At 35.8% G+C, this 26,649-nt stretch overlaps 1 protein-coding gene across 1 annotated transcript; it reads left to right on the forward strand.

The window, feature by feature from the left end:
- The first annotated feature begins 6,816 nt into the window (after positions 1 to 6,816).
- Positions 6,817 to 26,649, forward strand: LOC129260976 (GTP-binding protein 10-like). The gene is made up of 9 exons (XM_054898994.2): positions 6,817 to 7,128; positions 11,993 to 12,198; positions 14,276 to 14,367; positions 15,931 to 16,075; positions 16,714 to 16,787; positions 17,358 to 17,410; positions 19,876 to 20,061; positions 22,616 to 22,733; positions 24,260 to 26,649. Exons 1-9 carry the CDS (start codon positions 7,072 to 7,074, stop codon positions 24,481 to 24,483), a joined length of 1,155 nt encoding a protein of 384 aa, XP_054754969.2. The 5' UTR covers positions 6,817 to 7,071; the 3' UTR covers positions 24,484 to 26,649.

Consider the following 26,649-nt stretch of genomic DNA (forward strand, 5'->3'; position numbering starts at 1 on the left):
GCCTTGTACTTTGTAGACTAGCATCCTGGGGTAGAGAATACAATCCAGAGCTTGGAGCACATTTAGGAAAGGCCCGATGCATACGCGGCCCTACCCTTCATGAAAGGACTTGTCAGACGTTTTATCCGACAAGTCCTATTTTATCCGACAGTTACCATAGTAACATTGCTTATCAGCCAATCAAAATCAAGGAAAGATGTCAGATCTGACAACCCCGCTGACAACATGTCGGACAAAAATGTTGATGAAACGCTCCCCAGAGGAGGGCATATACAATTCGGAACTATACTGTAAAATATGATGAAAGGGGTTCAACCTCTACGTAGCCTCTCGTGGGGTCCCACTTTCTTTGAAATGCGCAATTTTCGAGAACTTCCAATGGGATGAACTGCAAAGCTCAATAGCAAAAAACATGAAGCGGATGAACCCATGTTATTTTTTGCATATATATATTTGAGTGCTAAAGTATAATTACTCTCATGCGCAAAATTTGGTGAAAATTACATGGAATTCATTTTAACTGTGGCCCCGTCCTTAAGCTTAGACAAGGGGGACAAGTCCACCAAGCAATAAATTTACTTGAATAAAAAAAGAAATATCCAACATGAACAACACTGAAAATTTCATAAAAATTAGAAGGAAATTATGACATTTTAGAGTTTTGCTTAATTTCACAAAAACAGTTATTATGTACATCCTGGTCAGTATGCAAACGAGGGAACAGATCCACGCACTATTTCTTTTGTTTTTCATTATAATTGAATGAAATATATAAATGAAATACATGTAATTATAAATTAAATATTTTAATTTTCTCCTCATGGGAAACCTCACTGAATTAATAGAATCACTTTGATTTAACATTTTGTGGTTCGTCATTAATTGCCTATACAATCTATAGAATTGAAAAATTCTATAATTCAAACAATAAAAAACAAAAGAAATAGCGAGTGAGGGACGTTAATAATTAATTTTCATTTTCTTAAAATCAACCGTTTCGTATATAGGCGGTAATGACATCGACATTCTGAAATATATCAAAAATTTTCTGAATACAATGGGAAAACGGGATCAAAGACGATCCTGTGAACATAGTCTCTGAATTAATCAGCAATATTCACAGTGCAGTGGAAAAGCAGAACAGTAGAAGTAGGTTTTGGAATCCTCTAATTTTCGTATCACTGAGTTGTGCATGTCGATCCGGCATAACTTTTTTTTTTTTTTAATTCACATCCGAGTTCTATGAGATTCCGATTCCCCCCCCCCCCCCGCCCCCGGGCGCCCCGGCCCCCACCGTCAATCAGGAAACTACTGACCGAGTTCAAAAGGCATATATATATATATAGGCCTATTAGCAGGAAACTTTTTCTTATTTATTCATTTAAATTCTTTAATTTATTTAGATTTAAGGATATGAATCAGATACAGATAATGGGCCTAACATAAAATACATGTATCATTAGGCTCATAAGTTATTACATAGGCCTAATTACAAATCTATTTGAGGTGACGTGTATCAAATCCTTGTTTCATTCCAATTAAATTATCCCTAAATGTCATACTCAAAGTAAATAATATTGGTAATCATCAAAATATGAATAGGCCACATAAAAAACAGCATTACGATCGATAATAGACTAGAAGACATGCAGGGGCCACGGAACCAGGGGGGGGGGGCTTCACCCCAGAACAAAACAAAACTATCCCTTTGTCTCCAAGTTGTTTGTATTACGTCGGTGCATGCAGTCTTTAATACTAAAAGTTGAAATTGATTTACCTCGAAGTCTAATTTTTTTAGCATTGTTGACCGTACGATTGGTTATAGAGCAATATAATTCTTGTAAAACTTTTTCCCAAAAACTTTGGCCCGGGACAATGATTACAATTAAATATCGAAATACCACTGGCGAACAGTGATGAAATAATTGACAAACTCCTTTAATCATCTTTCAACATTTCTGTAAACGTCAGCTTATCTGCTTGCTTCCCCCTGCTCCATGATGAACCATTGACGACCGAGGGGCTTTTATTTGCCGTCACCCTCAGCTAAAGGTAGAGCGGGAGAGAGAGGGGGAGATAGAGAAGAAATCGAAGGAGAAGTGAGAGAGGAAAATGTAAAAGAGTATAAAGAAGAAAAAATGGCCGCGGCACAAAAAAGACGACATCGGAAGGGGAATCAATCGAGGCCGGAATAGGAAAATAATAAAGTGAAAAAAAGGATTAAGGGGAAGAGAGGAAGGAAAATAAAAGGAAGAAGACAGACGAAAATGACAGTTGGGGGACCGACAAATACCTATACCCTTCATTTAGAACAAAATAACTATTCAGCTCGCGCTTCGCGCCCGCGCGCCCGCATTGCCCGTTTGTTTCATTATTCATGTCTTGTTTTCAAGTCATTCTCGGTTTGTAAGATAAAACATCATTACAAAAGTGCTTGAAATGTCTCGTTTTCTCTCTGAATCTCGTAAATTTTGTTTATGAATTCATATAACATTCGATCTCTTTTCGTACTCTTTTAAGACTTACTTTATTATTCATGTATATTAATTGCGTTTTCATAATCTGCCCTAGGTACATATGAGCATAATTATAGGCCGATCAAGAGCTGATTTCTCTTAGAAAGTTATACAAGCAAATATTACCACTTTTATTCTTACTGACGCGATGTTTCTTATGAGGTAGGCCTATATGACCTGAAATAAATGTAAACATTCCTACATTGTCTACACTTAATTTTCATCTCATATTAAATTCACGAGTTTAATTAGTAGAGTAATCGAGCGTTACCATGGCAACATACCATTACCTTTCAAATGAACTCATCCATGCGCGCAGAACACTCTGTTGTATTCGAAATTTAATTCAAATGAGTTGGTCGAACCTATGTAGATTCTAGTCATTTTCATTGTATTTTCCACCATTCATCTTTTCCCACCATGATGTTGATTAATTTATGATGGCAATTCAATAAATGCCCCCAACGTACATGGCCAGAGTTCATTGACCTTAAAATACCTTGACCGTGGCATGGACTGAAACTCACGTAGGATTTTCACTGACTCCCTTATTTCTAAGTTTCATGAGCTATAGAAACTTAATGGCCTACTTCAAACTTTATGATTACATTTCACAAACTTATCCTGTTTTAAGATTTCAATGTTTACGACACCGCCCGCGCGCCGTCGGAAAAAGTGGCGCCCTGTCTCTGCAGGCAATTAAGACAATTGTATTTTTCTGCGGAAAAGATAATCCGTTGCCATGGCAATGGATCTTTTGCAAATACTTTGATAACTTGATATGCCTATATCTAGAAATTGAATTTCGAAGGCTTGGCTTAAGAATGGTAGATTGGACCATTTAAATTCACAAGGGAATATGCCATAGGCCCTATATATAGGCTCAATGATGTTGTATTCTGTACCATTGTTTGTGTTTGATATGGTTTGAAATAAATACTATACTATACTACTATACTACTATACTATTATACTAATAATGTTATTTTTTAATAAATTAATCCGTTGCCATGGCAACGGCGGAAGGAGGCATTTATGAACCAGACAACAAGCGGATTCATGTTCAGCACCCTCAAAATAGAGGAAATGACACAAAAAAATCAGATTATAAAGAAAAGTCTACATGAAAAATTATGACAATTCCGTTTAGGCCCTATACTCTAACAATGATTATCATACTACAATCAGGGTGAGCGAAGTATAGGCAGGCTGCTTTCTCAATTAAGGTATGCCTTCCCTAATTAATTCATTCACACTACAAATATCCATTCTGGAGAATTTGTCATGACGACATATCAGGACCTGCGACTCACACATTTTCATTCATCATATAAAAACATAACAATTTTCAATGTTAGTTTTTAGGAGTTTTTAATTAAAGGTGCAGTTGCGGTGCAGTTGATCGAAGTTCACATAGTCATCGGGTTACTTTACACTTTAACGCAATATTTCACGATGATTTATTAAGAGATTAATTTTATTTTTTCCACACTTCGTTTTTTCATGTAATGGTCTCCTCTTCGGTGCTTAATTATGCGAGTATACTAAACAATAAGGAGTTTGGGACGAATTTAAAATGATCATCATAAATAAGTGCTCAGCGTGCGCATCGCCCTAGTGAATTGAAGCGAATAAGGTGATCGTGCGTGAGCGAGAATTGGGCAGCGTTATACGGTAAATCGCCCCAGGGCCGGTGTACCGGCAGATCCTGCGCCTGGCAGATACTGTTCTAGGCACCAAATCCGCCGGCGGATCGTGTTCTACTCCGGCGGATTCAGTACCAAGAAAAGCCACTCTCTTCGGAAGATATCGTTCTTGCGCTATCGCGATATCCTTCATTCACATACGTCACGTGGTACGAGAAAACTAGTCAAAAAGCGGTAGATTTCATCAATTAAAGCTTGCAGAAAAAGATATTTATGATATCTCTATGTGATAGAAGTGAAGAAATAAAATGCGTAATCTGAAATTGGAAAATAACCCATTTTCTTGTTACAACTCTACGGGAATTACACCACTTCTAACACTACATGACGTCACGGTCTCGGTGCGAGGCCGGTGAAAGCATATTTACAAGAAAGTATATTTTCGAAACCCGATAATTATTCTTAAGCAAAATAGAGTCATTCTTAAGCAAAATATTCAGCTGTAAGCGATGACTGCATAAAACTTGCATTTCTGTTTTTAGTTTGAATTAATAGCTTTCGATTTGACTGATTTGTCAACTTTTGGGGTCTGGTCTGGGTCTTTAAATAGTCCACATTTAGTCTTCATTCAACTTTCAATGTCTACTGCACTACTAGTATACACAGAATTTACCCCATGATATGATAATGCTTGTAGTCTAATAACATGCATTTGTTAATTTATTTGATACCTATTAATTTATTGCAGTATGAAAAGTCCTTCTTATCACAATTTTGGGGATAAATTGGGCACAATATGCATCAATTATGATTAATACAGAGTATTAAATAAAGACAAACAATGGCAGTTTCGATAATTAAAATCAGTATTTGTATAAATTTGTATAAATAATGATCACTGCAAATGAAATTATTGAATTACGAAATTCTAATGTATTACTATTATTTCCTCCATATTTTCTCGTATATTTTTTCTATTTTTCTCTCCCTCCCCTTCCTCTTTCTATTTCTCCTTTTTGGTGCTATATTACCCACGCGTATACGCCCCAGATATATTCATAATGTGCAAGAACGATATAGGAAACTGGAAAAGAGGCAAAAGGGGCGAAATGAGCAGGGACAGAAAGAAAGGCAAAAAAAAATAAAGAGATGAAAACCAGGAGGGGGTAAAGTAAAAGAAACAAAAGATATAAAGGAGAAATTATATTTCACTAAAGATCCCATATTGATCTTAAAATTAGATGACTGAGAGGTAAATTAGGGAGCACCAAACCGTACGTGGCGTATCAGTCTAACTTTTGTCAGGGTGATCTTCCGGTCCCCTTCAATCATCATCATCATCATCATATCACCGTCACCCTCACCTTTATCATCTTCATCTTCATACTAAAAATATTGCATGAATTGATGTTTCGTATTTAAAAATATATATGCCCATTCTGCTTTATAAATGCATAAATTAATTTAATTAGTTTTAGTTTGGGATTGTCATTTTTCTTCAAGCAATCTGCTTATGATGCAATCCTTCTCCTGCAAATTGTGAATATCATATAATAATTTGGTAGTTAATCATTTTTGTCTGGAATAATTTTTTTGTACACTTTATTTATGATTCATGCCAAAAATGCTAACATAATATTATGTTTATTATGTTATGGAAAATGTATTATACGAATGTTCCATGGATGCAGAAAAAAACAATAAATCAAATCAAATCAAATAAATTAATTCAGATTCCTTAACATTGAAAAAAAAAGAATTAAAAAAAACAAATTTAAAAAAATACATGAAAATTTAAAAATAGGCCTTCAATAAACTACATAAGAAATTAATCATGTTCTGACATTCCTTTTTTATGTTTGTTAGAAATAAAAAATTTATGTTTTCACCAAAAATTAGCATTCTACAAGCAATAATATGAGTTAACAGCAAAACAATATTTTCATACACTAATTTGAATCATTTATTTGAAATATGAAAATTTTAACTTGTTGAAATTTTTCTAAAAATTTGTAGTTTCAAAAACCTATAGGCCTATATGGGGGTGCAAATTTTCTCCAAACAGTCTGGCAAACTGACATTAAACATGGTGTGAAAAAGCACAGTTAAAGAGATCGATGCATACTGCGGACTGAAAATAGTATAAAAATTCACAAAACAAAATGATGAAAATTTCATCAAAATCTTATAATAATAAATAGCATAGTTTTGCGTATGTGTCAGCTAGGTCTACGTAATACATATCGAGACATTATTTCTCCTATTAATCCTCACCCCCATCGAGCCCTTTGTCAAAAGCTGTATGGATCCGCCCCTGAATAAAAATTCACTAAAGGCGGACGAAAATTCCCCCCCCCCCCCCCATGCATTGCGATCGACATTGCCGAGCCGCGCATGCGCGCGCTGCCGAGGTTGTCTGTCCAAATCAATATTACACGTATAATCAATAGAACCAAATCCGCCGAGGAACCAAATCTGCAAACATCAAGCCGCGTCAAACCCGGCGGATATTTTTGTTTTGTAATGTTTTGTAATGATTTTTGTTTTCGGATATTTTTTTTTTTTTTTTTTTTTTTTTTTTTTTTTTTTTTTTAAAACAAGTGCACACCTAGTTACAAATAATGCGTAAAGCATTTCCTTTTATTTGAATGCAGGATAAAAGAGCACAGGTGTCGTAGCCGGGGATCAAACCCCGGACTTTCCATGTGTAGCCAGGCGCCTTAGACCACTCGGCCACGGCACCTCCACAATGGTTCCGATTAAAAACGATATCGGCCATTTAGAACGATATCTGCCGGCGGATACGGTATCCGCCGGTGGAACCAAATCCGCCGCTACACCGGCCATATCCATGCCCAGTGCAGTGTGTGTGAACCACTTCTCGATTCTGCGACAAATAGGGTCCTACAATGGTACTTCTTACAAGGTTTCTGTTATTTCCTAACAAGACCACAAGAAGATTTCCAGTGAGTATCATAATTTCTCTTCCATTTTGAGTTTCAATTAATGTCAAAACGTGTATATTTGTACTTTTTTTTTTATTGTAGGAGTTCGACAACAGCGCGACTTTCGCACTGAGTGATCTGCTGCCGATCCCCCGTGCGCGCCCCGGGAGAACATAGCACGGGGCCGTTAGCGAGACAAAGGCTCAGACTGTAGTCCCAGACATAACGATTTTTGTGGTTGGTATGGTATTGATCTTTCTTACTTCGTTCTGCTGCTTAGGCTTAGCCACCAACGAAGCACTTCCCCAAATTCGTTATGCCCTGCCGCCATTTAATGATATTTGCCACTCCTAGTGCTAGTCAAGTCTACTCTAATACTAGTCTACTACTACTAGTACTACTAGTAGTAGTACCTCTAGTGAGTTCGATGAAACGGCAGTTTCGTAATTTATATTATTAAATTTATATCTGTTTGTACACGAAAATGATAATGCAAACTGATCATCGATAAAACTTTTTCTAATTGATCTTTTACCTTTCTAAAGACATCTATGTATGGAGGAGAAGTTTCTTGTTCTTTTGATACCGTTTATTTGACTACAATCTCTGGAAAAGTGGAAAATTCGGAGTTTTGAAATCCGTTGACTTCGGAACACTACACGATCGTGTATTCACAGGAGGCCGCCATTTTGTTAAAATTTCTGACTGACCTCTGCACTCTGATACTACTTCCGGGGCATCAAACTTGCATAAGGCCATTATCGACGGTGATTTTCTGCTACGGGAGATTCTAAGCTTTCATTTGATACCAAGATTGTCGAGGTTTTGAACATTTTTCCTGGTGTTCAAAGTCAGAGAACAATAAGTCTTAATTTGTGCCTATAAAGTATATTTTTAGGTATTTTCTTGATGAAAAGCATGTAAAAAGAGCATGAAAGAGGGGGAGAAACCTAGTAGAAACCCATATTTTCTGAAAGTTTGAAGTTTTCTGAATGTAATGGTATACAAATTACAATGTTAATGCATTCATATAATCACATGGAATCGCATACACTTGAAAAAAAAGGCACACATGGAAAATGAGGAATCTCGTCGACCTCGTATTGACTCATTACGTACTGTAATTATATGGCATAGATTTGTTTTAGTTTGTCTTTTAATTAGGAAATATGTCAACTGCCTTGTGATATTTCTATTGTTGAAATTCATTGTAAATTTGTGTTGTGAATGTGATATTTGTCTGGGGAGTGGGGGCAATTGTTACCAAAATATATATATACATATATACCATATATAGATTTCTATATATAATATATTATGTCATTCACAATGTTATTCAAGTTAATTGTGTCAATTTTTTTATTTTCTTTGTTCCTTTATTATAGAAATAATGTAGTCTATTATTATTATGATTGATTAGGCCCTATCATTATCCTTAATATTTATATTATCATTATTATGATAATTATTTGTTATTATTGTCATCGGTAGTATATGAAAAAAAAAATATTACTACTTTTTTTAAAATTCTCGTACACAGACAGCTCGCGATCGTGCAGCCGCCATTAGGGAGTAAACAATGCAAAATCCCCACGACGGGGCTCATCGATTTTTGTCTTTATTTCTAAAAAATATATCAAAAGAACTGGGCTAAAAAAAAGATTATTATTCTGTTTAACCCAGCCCCAGGGAGCTCCGGCCTGTGAAGCGGGCCGGAGCCCAGGACTCGTCCATGTAATACTAGGCAGACATATGCTCTCCAAAATTGGGTAGAATGGGGTCGCAATAGCACTCAAATTAAAAGGGGAAAATATGAATTATGCACTTACCTCGATTATATGGATGAAGGTCTATCGTGAGACACAATCCTGACATCGAGGCACAAACTGGACCCTCAAAAAAAGGAAAAGTTCTGTCTCGTTCGTTCTCCTTCTGTCAAAATTGAAAACAAAATGGCAGATCGATACCGAGAATGAACGCGACAGAGGTCTAACTTTTCCTCTTTTGAGGATGATAGAAAGAATGAAGGAAAGAAAAATTGTTCCTTCATTTTTTAAATGAAGAAAGAAAGACAGAAAAACAAGACGGAGGAAGGAAGGAAATAATGAAGGAAAGAAAGAAAAAGGGAAAGAAGAAAATAAAGATTGAAAGAAAGGATGAAAGAAATGAAGGAAAGAATGAAGGGAAGAAAGAATGAAAGGAAGAAAGAAAGAAAATTGTGGAAGAAGGAAGGAAAGAAAGAGCAAAAAGAAAAAGGGGAGGAAGGAAGAAGGAAGCAAAGAAAATTTTAAGGAAAGAAAGAATGAAGGCAATAAAGGAAAAAGTAAAGAAAGAAGAATGAAAGACATAGAGGGAAGGAATGATGAAAATCAATGGACACAGTGAGAGAGGGAAGAAAAGAAAGCTAGGAAAGATTGAGGCATGCAGGAAAATTCATAGACGTAACGAAACCTCGCTGTTTGTCGCTGTTTGTCGCTCGCACGTAGTATACTCATCTCGTGTGTAAACATCCCTGCGTGCTAGTGAAAATCCATACTTATGGATATTCATGGATTCTGCTGAACGCAGTCTTAAGACTCTGTATTCAGCTCCAAATTCTATCTTCTCTTTAGGTTGGTGGGATCATGTCCTGGTGGGTCAGCGTCAAACTTGAACTTCACTGGTTCACATCTCCAAAACTTGTCTAGTCCATTCTCGAGGTTGTGGACACTGGGTGCATTTACTAATTCATTACTTAGACTATTTCAAGGTTTCCTTATTCTTATTTAAAAAGAGTTTTTACGTTTCTCAGTCGCTGACCTCAGAATTTTTTCATTATAACCTTAGTAGGTCCATGCACCTGACTCAAATCTGGCACTACCTCGTGGTCATACATGTACCTGTGAAATAACTTGCATGTTTTGATCATATCTCCTCGCGCACAGCGATATGCTAAATGTAGGAAGTTTTAGTTGAATCAATCTTTGTTCATATGAAAGTTTCTTTAACTCAGGTGCCAACTTAGTGGCCTTTCTTTGTACATTTTCTAGTGCTTCAATATGTTTTTTTTTTAAGTATGGACTGATTGGACTTCATACAGCATGAGCCTACTCCAAATGAGGTCTAATCAATGCTTTGGAGTAAAAAGTTCTCCTTGTGAAGATAAACAAATGTTCTTATAATTAGATTCATTAGCCTAATGGCTTTATTTATCTTTGACTTCAAGTGCTGGTCAAAACTAAGCTTTGTGTTGACTATCACTCCTAAATATTTTCTTGTTTCAACTTGTGATTGATTATGTGTGGCATTATCATGTGTCATTGTATAGTCATTAAATTCATCATCGTTTTTACCCATTGTAAGTACACAACATTTATCTGCTTTGTATTTATCTGAGTGAAACTTTAATAGCCACTTGTCAGACCATGAAACAAGACAATCTAAGTCTGCTTGTAATAACTCAGCATCATTGTCATTTTTTACCTGCTTGTATATCTTGGTGTTGTCTGCAAATAAATAATATTACTTGACGAAATCTGATCTGGCAGATCATTAATGTACATTACAAAAAGGAGGGGTCTGAGGACACTCCCTTGCGGTATTCCACTGGTTACATTGGCCCAGTCAGAGAACCGACAAGAAATGACCTGACTCAATCACATATGAGCTTAGATATACCAAATCCCTCAACTTTGGCTAAAGTCTCTGGTGCGGGACCTTATCAAAGGCCTTCATGAAGTCTAGGTAGATGACATCAACTGCACCACCAACTTCCAACATACTTGTCCAATCATCTAAAACATTGGGTACAGTAATTGCAATATTGTTGATCGACCGGAGTCAAATCCAAATTGTTTTGCACTGAGAAGGTTGTTGCTCTTCACATGCTCATATATTTCATCCCTCAGGATAGACTCCATGATTTTACATACAATACATGTAAGACTTATTGGTCTGTAGTTTGAAGGGAGTTTACGATCGCCCTTTTTTAATACAGCACTGACATAGGCTTTTTTTTACCACACATTTGGTACTAGGCCTAATGCAAAAGAGTTTGAGTAAATAATACTCAAAAGGTTTTGCAAGAACAGGTGCCAGTTCATGCAAGACACAGGGATGTAACCCATCTGGACCTGGTGATTAACACACATTCTTCAGTGCCCGTAATGTGTCTAAAATATGAACATCATGATGTTGAACAGATGTTAGAGGTCCATCAGGATCTTTAGAAGAATCGCTAGAAAATGGTTCAATAGTGCATTTTATTTCCCTACATCAGATTCTGGCAATGTTTTACTACTTCCAGTACCATCCTGCTATAGTGGTGGTATTCCACTATATACTTTTGTCTTGAATTTTGCATATGTCAGAATTTCTTAGGACTATATTTTACTTCTTTGGCAATGTCTGACTTTATATCTGATTGTGTTATAAGTTTTCTTCTTTTCTACAGTTTTGTCCCTAATATATCTTTCCCATGAAAATCCATGAAATTCATAATGCAGCCTATATCTGGCTTCAGTATGAATTGTACGCTGCACTATGCTGGCTTTTTACGGTCACAGACGGAAATTTCACCAATTCAAGTTTCGAAAACGATCAATATATTTGGACGTTATTGAATGTTAAACCCCTAAAATGTTAAAATGTGGCGAAGCTTGAAATGAGCTATCAAAATCTTTGAATTATCAACAGATTTGAGCTCATTTTGAGCATATTACATTTAATTTGAAGCTAAATCTGATATGAAAATGCGACTGAAATCCAGCCGGTTTTGATGTCGTCGCATTCACCACACAGGAGTACAATCATGGAGGTTGAAATAGAGGATCCTTCTGCCCTGCCATACTGCATCACAGTTGTGATAAATTTATTATTGCTTTCTATTTGTATTTTTCAATGATAGGCTGGAAATAAACGACACAGTTTCATTGATCAGGTCCGCATCTATGCCAGGGGAGGAGGAGGGGGGCAAGGTCATCCCAAATTTGGTGGGATCGGAGGGACAGGTGGTGATGTATATGTCCAAGCTTCTACAGGGGTCACTCTGAAAAATGTGAAATCTTCCAAAAGGGAACAACGCTATATTGCTGGACCAGGAGACAACAGCAAGTAAGTTTTTAACCTTTTTGTTTTGGGGTTTTTCTTTTTACCTTTTTTCACTCTGTTGCTAAACTTGTTTTGTAAACCTCAATCTGATTGATTTCCAGTTTATTTCACTGTTTGATAATTGAAGATTTCTGATTTAAGATTGTTTTATTGGTCAATATGTGCATACAAAGAAATTTTGTTTCCAATGGCTTTATCAATAAGCGCATACATTCGTAATTCCGAAGGTTCGTAATTCCGAAGGTTCGTTAGTCCGAAAACGAAATGAGGTTCGTGATTCCGATGGTTCGTTAGTCCGAAAACGAAGTGAGGTTCGTAATTCCGAAGGTTCGTTAATCCGAAAAAGAAATGAGGTTCGTAATTCCGAAGATTCGTTAGTCCGAAAACTAAATGATTAACTAACCTTATTTCGTTTTCGGACTAACGAACCTTCGGAACAACGAACCTTATTTCGTTTTCGGATTAACGAACCTTCGGAACAACGAACCATATTCCGTTTTCGGATTAACGAACCTTCGGAACATCGAACCTTATGTCGTTTTCGGATTATCGAACCTTCGGAATAACGCCACAAATGTTCGGATTAACGAACCCTTTTACGTTTTTGGATTAACGAACATCAAGGTATAGGCAATTTACGTGTTTCGGAATTACGAACCTTCGGAATAAAGAACCTTCGGAATAAAGAACCTTCGGAATTACGAAGTGTAACCACCAATAAGTATACACAATGATGAAAAATACAATAAAAAAAATATTAACAACATCCTGCAATAACTTTAATACACCTAAAATTTTTAATGTGTATGATGTTAAGTTGTCAGTATGCTGCAATAACATCCCCCCCCATCCTAGTATAAGCAGAATATTATCAAAACATTGTGTGTAATATTTTTAAGATAAAATCTAATGGGTAAATTTTTGACATTTTGTCAGTTAATTATTTATGATTACTTTTCAGATTTTGATGATTTGAAGAAAATTGTATTATCATAACGTTGTGGGGGGAGGTTGAGATGACATTTAATAAGTTCATATTTCATTTAAGATTTTAATCTTCCAAAACCCCAAAATAAAGCCATTTTGTTGTGAACATAATTGGAGAACAATTTGTTGCAATATTCATCACTGTCATGACTGATTTCGGGACACTTTTGGGGGGATTTTGGTTCTTAAAACTTTTAACCCACATCAGGCCATGAATAGTGTGAGCAGCATGTTCGATTCTGTAGACAGTCAGCTCACTGAAGTTGGAATTTCTCAAGCTGATCTCTTCACAGAGTATCCATGTGATGAACATGTGAATGTTAAAGGGGAATCCAACCCAAATAAAAGCTTGCTTTTATAAGGAAAAGAAAAATAAGACAAGTTGATAGGTGAAAGTTTGAACAATATTGGACAAACAACAAGAAAGTTATGAATTTTTTAAAGTTGTAAATATTGGTAATCACTATACCCATGGAGACTTCAAATTGGCCGCATATGGGATGTCATAGTGATGTAAGGCAAGGACTACTCTTCCATGTACTCCAATACATATTATGGCTAAAATGTCATTTTTCCCAAAAGTTTTATTTCAAATTATACTATTCTTTCATGAGGACATGAAACAATATACTACCTGGGTTATATTTAGATTACTGCTCCAGGGGAATGGGTACTTAGGAGAAAACCACAAATCCCTGATAATAAAGTACATGGCCTATGGGAAAGTTGTCCTTGCCCCTTGTCATAATTTACTTACTCAGTTGCCAATTTGAAATCTACATGCTATTAGTGATCTCAATTTTAAAGCAGCTATAACTTTCTTATTGCTTGTCCGATTTCTTTCAAACTTTCACCATTCCGTTTAATTTATTTTTCTCCTTCCCAGCACAACAATTTATGGCCAAAGCTGCATTCCCCTTTAAATCCTCGGGAGGAACTTCATATGCACATGTACAGGTTCAAGTTTTAAAATTCAGAAGGTTTAACTCTATGTTTCAGATGCCATGTGGTTTTAAAGTTTTCGGTCTTATTATTGCCTATTTAAAGCAGTCAATGGATTTTGTCAATTTTGATATGTTTTTCCATATTGCAGAGCCCGCATTCTTCAAGGTGGCAAAGGAAGAGATGTAGTTGTCAAAGTCCCTCCTGGAGTTTGTGTAACGGATGATAATAATCGGTTATTAGGTATGAGGATGATATTACCCCTTGTCAAAGCTTTTGATAAGAAAGAGTTTTAGTGCTGTGTTACTGTTACACAGAAACCAGTTTACAATGACTGCTCAGTGAAAGTGAGAAGGCCTGGTTAATCAAATAAATGCACTATTTGAAAACAGTCTATACATTAAAAACACTTGAATTTTTAATAGTTCAATTACTAAATATTGATACTTAAAGCTCCCTAATTTTGAAATTGCAGTACCCATTATACATTCACTACTGCCAATGACTCACTGTAAAGACAAATACTATATTACACATCTATGACTGTTATGTTAAGTTATTCATGGGGTTTTTGTCATTTTGATTATTCCCCTATTGGTTAAAGCGTGATGTCAGATCATGCATTCAATGACACACTTTAACATTTGCTGATTTTAACCACCTTTGGGGATAACACATTTTATCACCCATTGTTAAATTTAAAACATTATGATGTGATATGACTTATTTATGCTGTGAATGCAGCTATTTGTCAAAATTATTATCCTTGATTTCAAGTAAGTGATAGTTACAAGAGTGAAATGTTATCACAGGGCGCGACAAACCCGCTCGCCCGGGGCAAGTGAAAATGACGTGCGGGCAAGCATTTCTCAATGTCAATTGCCCGATCGGGCAAGTGGTTTTTTTGGAATTAAAATATCAGTAGACCCTCTAAATTTCAATATCTTTTGCCCTAGTTTTGGGTAATCACAACTATCTCTCATATTATGTCAAACCAGTAAAGAAAAACAGTGGAAACTGACGTTAAAACCAATACACTATTCGTCAAAGGGTAGGGTATTCACCTGGTGTATTGCACCTGCCGGTCCCCGGTACTACAATACTGCAAGAATCTTCAGGATTTAAGGAGGCAGTGTAGCTTGAAGAAGAAGAAGAAGAAATATGAAATTTTAGCAACTTTTGGTGAAGGTTTTTTTTTTTTAACTTAAACGCCCATTTATAAACAGCGAAAAAAAAATCAAAATAAACGTAATGATTCAGGCCTACGTTGCTGAAAATAAACATTTAAATGTGTGTTCTTTTATATTGTACATGATTCTCAATTGTTGTTATTTTGTATGACCTTTAAAAATAAGAGTAGTGCCGTCATAATAAGAAAAAATTATAGAACGAATTGGGCAAGCAATTTTTTTTATCAGACAATCAAATTTTTTCATCACTTGCCCTGTCTGGCAAGTGAGGAAATTTTTTTTTTGTAGAGGCCTGGTTATCATATCATCATCATGTGTTGACATATTTCGAGCTAGTGGAAAAAAAATGAAAACTAGCTGGAAAAAATAGTAAAAGGGGAAAGAATGCTGAAAATTGTCAATATCATCATGCGCAGGGGGAAATGACACAATGGATAACGGCATGTCCAATGTCAGAATACCTCGTTTGCTGATTACTGAGCATTTTTCTTAAGCACATGTTTGGTTTAATTTGCTTAGATTCAGTTAGAAGTCATCTTGTAAACCACAAATGGAATTTATCTTTGAAGTGATTCTTGGCAATATATAAGCACATCCTTTCTTTCTCTTTGTGCAGGAGATTTGAACAATGTTGGAGAAAAGGTGTTAGTTGCTCGAGGTGGTGAAGGTGGATATGAAAAGAATTTATGGAACGGAGCTAAGGGAAGCAGAGGAAGCTTCAAACTCATCTTGAAATTGATTGCTGATGTTGGATTTGTTGGGTAAGTAGGAATGTTGGCATTGTCATTTTTAACAAATAGTGTATAGAAGAACTGATTGCATAGGAGTAAATGCAGTGCTTGATTATTCATACAGGCGTCGCATTTCAAGACTAGTACCTGGCATGCACACTCTGATGAAACCTACATGTAACTTTTAGTGCATACATACTCTTACTTACAACATGGCAAGTGCTTCATTTCTCTTTTCAAACAGCAGGAATGTGTTAAATTTGATAAAATGTTTCAAATGTTACATGATTTCTACTACTATAATTTGAATAATGGCAAAAGATCTTCTTTTACCCTGGCAAAGTAGTGTTTACATTTTTAGTATTGAAGGTAATCAAGACATCCAACTTATAAATACTTGAGAAGCATTGAAAGAAAAATCACTTTATTTTATTCCAGTTCATGAAGTGGTCTTTAAACTTACAGACAACATAATGAAATTGCACCACCATACAAAAGGCCTGATTCATGAATACTTTTAAGTTTCTTATCAACCATAAACGGCAGTATTCTTTTTTTAAATAGTTTTTTTAGTCTCATCCCTTACAGGCAAGATAAATGAGAGAATATTGTTGGTCGATTGACTTCAAAATATAAGTCGATTATGATGATTTTGTCTTTACCTATAGTTTCCCTAATGCTGGAAAGTCAACTCTTTTGAAGGCTGTTTCAAGGACTGAGCCTAAGATAGCTGATTATCCATGTAAGATCTCTTTCCTGTACTCAATTCAAGTTTAGAATCGTATCCATGTCTTAATTGTAATCCATGTTAATAATAGTAACTTCACTTTGAAATTATGTCATCTCTCATCTTCATTACTTAAGGGTAAAGAAAATATTTAGAAAACCTTCTTGTAATTTGAAGCTACATGTATGCTGTCCACATCCAATTATCAGATTTTGTTTTACTCTGATATCGTATTTTGAAATTTACATTGATACTAGATTTGAATTGTCAATTTGTCAAATATGCCATATTATTCATGTTAACCCCTCAAAGAGAGAGAGAGGTTCTGCACTTCCAGAACTGTTCTTCGAGATTTTGTAAGTAAGGTCTAAGCTCATCTACATGTAGTCAGTCTGAATGTTGTCATAAATGATTATGTAATGTAGGTGATAACTCCAATGTGGTTCCACTTAATATAATTATTGGTGTACATGCATCGTACATCTTTTATGTAGTTTACTTTTTTTTCTTTGAAACTCAAGTGCTCAAGTGCTATAGATTCGTCATATATTTTCTTTTAATTTTTCTTCTTTGTCTCCCATGTAGTCACTACTATAAGGCCACAGGTTGGAGTTGTGGAATATGCTGATAAGCGTCAGGTAATTATCTTTCTTTTTATTCTCTTGAGGATATCACTTGTTTGCCCTTCATTTTATTTTGGTAATTACATTACTAATTCGGGCAAAACTATGTTATATTTGTCCTTAAAGCTTTTGTTTCAAACTTATGGCAAACATTCCATAATGTGAATTATATTGGACTGTCAATCTAACATACAAATCTTAAACTAAAATCTAGTGACAATCATTTAATTCTCCATTGATCAATGATTTTGTGAAATCCAGATTTAACTGTATTTAACTGTTAAATGAGATTTAGCACTTTCTGAATTTAATGTCATGGATTTTCTAAGTCAAACCCTTGAAACACTTATCCTATACATAAATTGATTTCAAACACAACTAGAACTTTAATTCGTCATGAGGACGAATTAGGTGATCTTCTCTGATCTTCACACGAATACAATCACCATGTTTATTGAGATCAATACGATGATCATATTGAAAACTGAACTTTTATTACGAAGAGAACATGTTGAATACCCTTGAAAAGAGGGAAATGAAAAGTTTTGTGAAATAACTGTTACACATGGTATATGTACAAGTTATAATAAAAGGGTTTTTAAACTATTTTATTGTGCAATATATACCTTGTAATGGTCATAAAGGACCATTTGTGAAATGTTGAAAATAAACAAAAAAGAAAAAAAAAATCTCATATTCACCCCTGGGCTCGAACCCTCGACCCTAAGGACGCAAGTCTGGTGCCTTATCAACTGAGCTACACTATTTCCCATAGACTAATACACATAAGCACTATTTCCCATAGACTTTACACATAAGCAAATTGAGAGGATCTCAAATCCAATTTTTCAAGAAAAATACGGGCATGATCCCGGCTTCTTATCAGAAAATTAAGACCAGATTGCGATAGCTTACAATCTCAGCTAAATTATACTCCAAGCTAAGAGAAAACCGACGATTAGAAATGGAGATATGGCTCGCGAAATAGAGGAATGTAAAATCCAGTTTTGAGAAAAAGTCATTTCCCATAGAGATTGCACACAAAATGAGCGAAAATGACATGCCTCTATAATTTGCCATTTTTCAGGATGATCCGTTCCTTTTAATGTTAATATAGCCATTACATTAGAAAGAGTATGTATTCAGCTACAACATATAAAAGAATGGGCGAAAATTGACCAATATTTACGAAGTTATAGTTATATTTGCAAAATTATTAAAACGTCATAAAACAAAAATGGAAAATTTTAGTTCCGACGCCATTTTGATGACGTCATGATAAAATTTAGGGTCAAATGTGACATGAAATCACATCTACAATTCATACTCTATCGGAATATAAAAGAATATTTGAGGGTCAATGGACTATCCGAAGAGTTATATTAAATTTTGTAAAGGCATGTTTTTCCACATATTTGGCCTATTGTGAACGCGCGCGCGTTATTAAAAATTTGATAGAAGCTAATTCCTTTACTACTGGTCGTAGAAGGTTGATCAAGGTATCAAATTAATCAGAATTTCATAATAAATGCATTGACGTAAAAGAAACGGCGATTCTACATTGCGTAACGACGTTACGCGCATGAACGCGCGCGAAAACGCGTGAGCGCGCAAATTCTTGAAATGCTTCAAATGACCTGATTCGTACTCTACTTTGATCAAAAAGTGATTTTGAGCATTTTAAAATTTTGACGCGCGTGTACATGCGCGTCGTGACGTGTTAATGACGTTTGATGACATGGACAGTTGACCCATGATCTGAAGTTAATTTCATGTTAATATTGTTCATTTTTTATGATTGATGATGAAGATATTGTTGATAATGTGATTTTACAAAATGGCGCGTAGATGACGTCACGATGACCATTTGACGTTGAACTTGTTTCGTACACATCGCATTATAACTGTGCATCATTGATAATAATTTGATGAAAATTGATAGAACAGTTTTTCTGATTTTGGTGGAACAAGAAAAGGGTGGAAAAAGAAAAAGAAATAAAAAGAATAAATAAATAAAGAAAGAAATAAATAAAAAAGAAAATTCGTAGAAACACAAGAGGTGATCTGTCAACAGACAGATCACCTAATTATTGTTTCCTGAAAACTTTTTGCATCCCATTTTATGCTTGATTAGCTGATTTTTTTTTAAAATGAAGAAAAAAGGACAAATTAGAGACTTCAGTTCTTTTTACCACCTTAGAAAGAAAAATTACATCACATCTTTTATATGTGAATTTTGTGATAATTATAAACTTACCGTCTATCTATCTGACAATGTATTTAAGCTGTGAATGTGATAAAGTTTTGATTTACAAAATACTTGATATATCTTGTCCTATCGAGTGTCATGCCCATAGGCTCTGCTTTGGTCCTAACAATTCTCCACCATCCATCTCTTTCTCTAGCTCTAGCTCTTTATCTCTTTCCCTGCAGTTAATCAGCTTTTAATGTCCTCAATTACTCTTGACATGTCTCCCTAGATCAGTATGGCTGACCTTCCTGGCCTGATAGAGGGCTCTCACCAGAATATGGGGATGGGGCACCGATTCCTCCGCCATGTTGAGCGCACCAAACTCCTTCTCTTCGTCATAGACATCCATGGCTTTCAGCTTTCACCCAGACATGCCTACAGGAATGCATACCAAACGATAAACATCCTCAACAAGGTAGAGCTAAATGTAGTTCGCCTGCATTTTAATTGACAAACGGGTTTAAGATTATCCAACATCATTGTGGCTACACACATTTGGTCTTGTATTGAGCAATTAGTCTAATGTCTGAGTGGTCTAGTAATCACTTGGACTGATTATCATTTGTCTCAGGGAACTATTGCAGAAAATAATAATATAATAATATAGGATATTTATATTGCGCACATATCCACCTTGTTAGGTGCTCAAGGCGCTCCTATATTACCCGGCTAAGCTAGGCGTTCACAGCGCACACAGCTTCTTGAGGAATTACTTCCTACCAGTACCCATTTACCTCACCTGGGTTGAATGCAGCACATTGTGGATCAGTTTCTTGCTGAAGAAAATTACGCCATGGCTGGGATTCGAACCCACGACCCTCTGTTTCAAAGTCCGGGGAATGTAATCGGATGCTACCCCATAGCCGATTGAAACTCAATTTTCAACCAATCAGAAGTGTGCATATGATTTTTGTCTCGCCTGCATAGCAGAGCAAAAACTATTATAGGCGCTGTTTTTCCGGCTGCGGTAGGTCATCAACATTAAATCTTAACCTAGGGTTTAGGTTTTGAAATGTCATTTTAACTTAGAAAAATATTTGGACCTAGTTCATGAAACGTGGACATAAGGGTAATCAAGTATACCTGAATGTGCTGCCCTAGTTTCAGGTCACATGTATAAGGTTAAAGGTCATTTAGGGTCAATGAACGTAGACCATGTTTGAGGAATCAGCATCGAAATCTTAACTCAAAGGTTAAGTTCTTAAATGTCATAACTTTGTAAGTATATGGATCTAGTTCATGAAACTTAGACATACAGTAGGAGTTATGAAGTGTCAGTGGATATTCTGCTTGAGTTTTGTGTCATATGACCTAGGCCAAAGGTCGTATAAGCTCAATGAACTTTGGCCATGCTAGGGTTACTTGTTGAGCTGCCATCATAATGTTGAAATTTTATGGATCTAGTTCATGAAATGTGGAAATAAAGGTAATCAAGTATCACTGATCGTCTTGCACAAGACTTTGGTCACATAATCAAGGTGAAATGTCATTTAAAATCAATGAACATAGTATTTTATTATAGGCCTAATATGAATGTGTTTTTTGTGAATAATTATTCAATAGTCATTTTCAGCTATGCTGCTATATTGAATCGCGTAATGCAGGCGAGACTGCCAGAGGCGCTCCACTTGTTTATAAATAGGAGAAGGTGGGTAAGTTTAGCATAGGGGCTAGTTGAGCCACCAGCCCCAGGCCAATAATGGATGAGTCAGACATTGTGGTGGTGTCATGTATTGATGACTCATTGCATAACCCCTAACCCCACCACATTGTTTTCAACTTTGAAACAAAAAGTTCCTTTTAGAGGGAAAATACAAATTTCACCCAAAAAAGAAAAAAAGGGTGTGAAATATATAAGTGCTTTTTACACACACCCGTCTTTAAATATAATAAAGACATAAGAACAACATTGTTAGTCCAGGTATGGATCTTTATTCTTGTCATAGTGTTTTACCTGATGGATGCATAAATGTGTGAATACAAAATTATAGCATTAAGTTCAGACTGGGGTAAGGTGAGCCAGCCAACATGGGGCAAGTTGAGCCATGGTATATTAATGTTTAAAAAAAAAAAAACTTAAAAAGCCATCGATATGCAGGCAGAAAGAAGCAAATTTCCATGACTGTTCTATTCCTTTCAGAGGATGTTAGTATTTATAGAGGATTAGCAAGTGAAAAGACTTTGAATGAAAAATTGACATGCTGGTTCTTCCCCCATACATTTTGTACATAGTTTTTGTGGCTCAACTTATCCCACAAATGGGGCAAGTTGAGCCATTTGACATCTCTTTTTACAAAGGTGACAATGACTTTCAGTGTGGGGGTAGAAAGTTATACATAGGTGAAAAATATTTCAGAAGAATTAAATTTTAAGGCAAGGTACTTATTTCTACAAAATTATTAATCATATCAATTTTAACATATAAATTCTAACATGCAAAAAGCGAAAAGTGTCACCACTTACTCTGCCTTCCCCTAAGCATAATTCTTTCAGCAATAATAGCAGGGCCCGCTGGGAGAACAGTTTTCGGAACTGAAGCGGCTTCCCTGGGTAAATATACCTGTATTATTATATTATATTATTATAATAAGGTCATGGATCGTCAGATTTTGGATTATCTTGTTTTATTCATTTTGTCTAATTACTATGTGTTCTTATTACCAGTTCTTTTTTCATGTTTGACCTATTGGGTGAATAAAGTATACATTCACCTGAATGGGTATAAAGTAAAATGATTAATTTACTAGATTTTGATTATATAAAATAGCATTTTGACATAATTAGATAATGTGATCAGAGACCAAATTGGCATTCTACAGAAAGATTTATAACAAGTTTCAAGTCATCCATTCAGAATAAATGGTTAAATGGACAAAAAAAGAAAGCCTAAATATAAATTAAATTAACAGAAAAATATCAATAATGTAAATTATTGTAACAATGTTGCTGTTTACTTATTTCACAATCAGGAATTGGAACTCTACAAGTCTGAACTTGTGGAAAAGCCAGCTATCTTAGCACTAAACAAGGTAGATGTGGAAGGAGCAGATAAATTACTCCAGGAAACATTAGAACTCATCCACGACGGTAAGTATAATAAGATGTCATTTCACTTACAGTCCCAGGATCGGGAAAGCCATTGCTGAGGCTAAACCCTTTCATTAACCATAAATATAATGTGATTTCTGCTTATTAGTATATTTGTGAAACTCTTTAGTGTTTTTGTACTTACCTTGTTGCTCAATTTTAGCAAAAAGGTGTGTTGGGTATATTGCATTTTGAACAGTCTGACGCACTTATCAACTTCAATGTATGTAGATGGGTGATCACATTTACTCCATATTGTTCATACTCATATTTTTAGTTCAGGCTTATTATTTGCCAAAATGTGTCAGTTTTAATACAAAATCATGAAATGTCTGATGTCATTCCTTTCATGATCAGATGTGCCCTAAGTAGGTGCCCAACTCAGACCTATGAATTTACACCATTCATATAGATAGAAGATTTTGGACTTCGGGCGAAAAAAATTCCCGCTGCTTGTTCTCACAAGACACAGACAAGTATGGTTTGGTTCTTTGTCCAAAAAAATATGTACCATGAAGTTGAAGGACTCTTGGAATATGGCCCAGATTGAACATATTTTTCTGCATTTCATGTTCAAACAGTAGAAAAGTTATATTTATGTTAATTATCATATTTTCTTGACAGAGTAAAACTATAGAGATAATTTTTGTCTCGCCTGCATAAAGGCGCTGCTTTTCTGACGACAGGGGGCGTCGTCAACATCAAATCTTTACCAAAGGTTAAGTTTTTTTAATGTTGTCTTAAATTAGAAAGTATATGGGCCTAGTTCATGAAACTTGGGCATAATGGTTATCAAATATTACTGAACATCCTGCCGTAGTTTTAGGTCACATGACCAAGGTCAAAGGTCATTTAGGGTCAATGAATTTTGGCCATGTTGTGATAATTTGTTGATTTCCATTATAACTTTGAATGTTTTTTGTCTGGTTCATGAAACTTGGACATATGACTAATCATCAAGTATCACGGAACATCCTTTGTGAGTTTCAGGTCACATGACCAAGGTCAAAGGTCATTTAGGGTCAATGAACTTATGTTGGAATCAAATCGAAATCTTAACCAAGGTTAAGTTTTTTAAATATAACTATATATCATAATTATATGGATTTAGTTCATGAAACTTGAATATAAGAGTAATCAAGCATCAATATACACCCTGGGTGAGTTTCAGGTCACATGACCAAGGTCAATGAACTTTGGCCTTGTTGGGGTTATTTGCTAATTTGCCGTCATAACTTTAAAAGTTTATGGATCTAGTTCATGAAATGTGGACATAAGGGTGATCAAGTATAACTGATCGTCTTTCACAAGTCTTCGGTCACACGATCAAGGTCAAATGTCATTTAGAGTCAATGAACATAGTATTTTATCATCATATGAATGGTGTTTTTTGTAAATTATTATTCTATAGTCTTCTTCAAAGTCAGCACTGCTGCTATATTGAATCGTGTAATACAGGCGAGACTGCCAGAGGCGCTCCACTTGTTATGTTTTTATTCTCATTCTTCATTCTTTACCAAATATAGAATCAGTGCACAATCTGCCGGAAAAGGACACTGAGGAGAATGAAGAACACAGATTACCAATTTCCTTTGAAGACATCATCCCAATCTCAGCTAAACAAGGAGAAGGCCTTGATAGATTAAAAAGCAGAGTTCGGGAAGTGATTGATGAACACTATGAAAAAGAAAGAACAATACAAGATTCGGAGGTTGAGGTGGGAAGGAGAAAAAATATTGGAGTAGTATGAGTTAGGTGGGTGCAGCCATCCCATTTGGCTGGCTGTTGCATCGTACCTGAAGATGAGGATGTACTAGTCCAGGGGGCGATCAAGAAAGTAACTCAGATCAATGGGAGGATCGAGGATGGAAAGAAGGTTAAGATCTCCCTTTCAGGGGCGGCGATCCTGGGGGGCCGGGAGGGGCATAGTGCCCCCATTTTTTGAAGCACTGAAAAGATGCCCTTTTTTACGAAAAAGGCCCCTTTCGAACGTGTACTGTGCCACTTTCATCGGAAGAGAACCCGTTTTAGGTGTTACCAAGTGATCTAGTCTCGTATCAGTGACAAATTTTATCCAAAAAATTCCCCTCACGAACGTGGTCTGTGCCCGTTTCACCTGAGAAGGACCCGTTTTATGCCCGGCATTATCAAGTGCTCTTTTGCCATCTTACAGCTACTTTTTCTCGTATCAGTGCCCCTTTTTGGTTTTTACCCAAGAAAAGTGCCCCTCACAAACGTGTTCTGTGCCCCTTTCTCCTGAGAAGGACCCATTTTATGTCTGAGTAAGTGCTCCTTTGCCTTCTTATAAGTTCCCTGTCTTGAATCATCCCCCCCCCCGCAAAAAAAATTCTGCATACGGCCATGTTAAAGATAGTGCTCTTTTCGAAAGAAAAGGTGCCCTTTTTTCCCTGTGCCCCCCCCTTTCAACTTCGCTCTGCCGCCCCTGCTCCCTATGATACACATACTTGTCAGGTTTTACTGATCACAGATAAAATTGGTGCTGATATTAAGGGTGGAATATTTTTACCATGGGCAGTCCCTTTCAGAACTGATTTCCACAAGGATGTATCAAAGAATTATCTCTGTGATTCAGACTAGGTGAGTTTTGCATGAAGCAGATTAGTCAGTGGAAATCACTGACAAAACTCTTCATGTAATCCTGCCAAGGTGGAGGCAATATCCTGTGAAGGAGAGTGGGAAGGCATCGATAGAACTGATCTATGAATCTTCTCAACATTGTGTGGTTTTTAAATAGATATTCATCTTGGACTTTACTCAAAGTTCTTTGAGAATGAATGCTGTTTGTGAATTAGCAGTCAGGATTTGTGATTAATCTTGTGTAATCTGTATATTCTGTATTGTAGGCATGCTGTAACAACACATGCTTTTATAGGAATGGGTAGTCTTATTTATTGTATCTTTGAGTATTCAAGATTTAAAAAAATTATTCTTTTTCAATAGCTATGAATTATTATTCTTTTCCCATATGAATAATAGAAATTTATTTTGTTTGAATGATCCCCATTCCCAAGATTCCGAGGGCACTGTTGGACATGCTTTGGACAGCGCCAACTGCCCATTGACACCAGCATTATATGTTGCGTAAGCAGATGCCATGTTCTGAATGCCCAAGCCCTGACGATTTTCAATTCACGTATGCTTCGGCTGCTATAGAAAGATTTTGGCATGTTGGCTGTGAAGTGACGTCAGCAGATGTTTGGGCCCCCGGGGGGGGGGGGGGGGGGTCCACGAAATACCCTTAATTTTTGGTTTAAAAACTTTTCAATTTTTTTTTGTTTTTCAAAATTTTCCTCGGGGAAAATGTGCCCCCTTTCCAAAAATCCTGGATCCGCCCCTGAACATGCACATACCTGTTGGTATGCAAATGAGGGAACTGATGACATCACTCACTCACTATTTCTTTTGTATTTCATTATATGAAATATTCTAATTTTCTCCCCATTGTCCTGTGAAACAAAGTTTGATTTCTCCCTGAGCATGTGGAATTACAATTGTTTAACTTCTTATGGTTCATTCAAATTCGTCCTTATTGCCAAATTTATAAAAATTGAGATATTGTATAATTCAAACAATAAAAAACAAGAGAAATAGTGAGTTAGGGTCATCATTGATTCTCTCATTTGCACATGACTAAATTGTGCATACAACTATTTTGTGAAAAATAAGCGAAATTTCAAAATGTCATAACTTTTTTATTTTACATCCAATTTTGGTAAAATTTTCTGCATTATGCTCGTCTGATTTTTCTCTTTTGATTCAAATCAACTTATTTCTGAGGTGGAGTTGACCTTTAATATTTTTGTCTTTTCATTTACTTCACTGACGTTTACCAACTTTGTATGCATATATGTAAAAACTTTGAAATGTACCAAATAAATATGAGATGTCTTGAAAA

The sequence above is a fragment of the Lytechinus pictus genome, unplaced genomic scaffold (assembly GCF_037042905.1).
Source record: "Lytechinus pictus isolate F3 Inbred unplaced genomic scaffold, Lp3.0 scaffold_19, whole genome shotgun sequence".
Taxonomy (NCBI): domain Eukaryota; kingdom Metazoa; phylum Echinodermata; class Echinoidea; order Temnopleuroida; family Toxopneustidae; genus Lytechinus; species Lytechinus pictus.

Coding starts and splice junctions, on each gene's coding strand:
- LOC129260976 (XM_054898994.2), top strand. CDS start 7,072: ATGGTACTTCTTACAAGGTTTCTGTTATTTCCTAACAAGACCACAAGA. Junction 12,199..14,275: donor GGACCAGGAGACAACAGCAA/GTAAGTTTTTAA, acceptor TCCATATTGCAG/AGCCCGCATTCTTCAAGGTG. Junction 14,368..15,930: donor TGATAATAATCGGTTATTAG/GTATGAGGATGA, acceptor CTCTTTGTGCAG/GAGATTTGAACAATGTTGGA.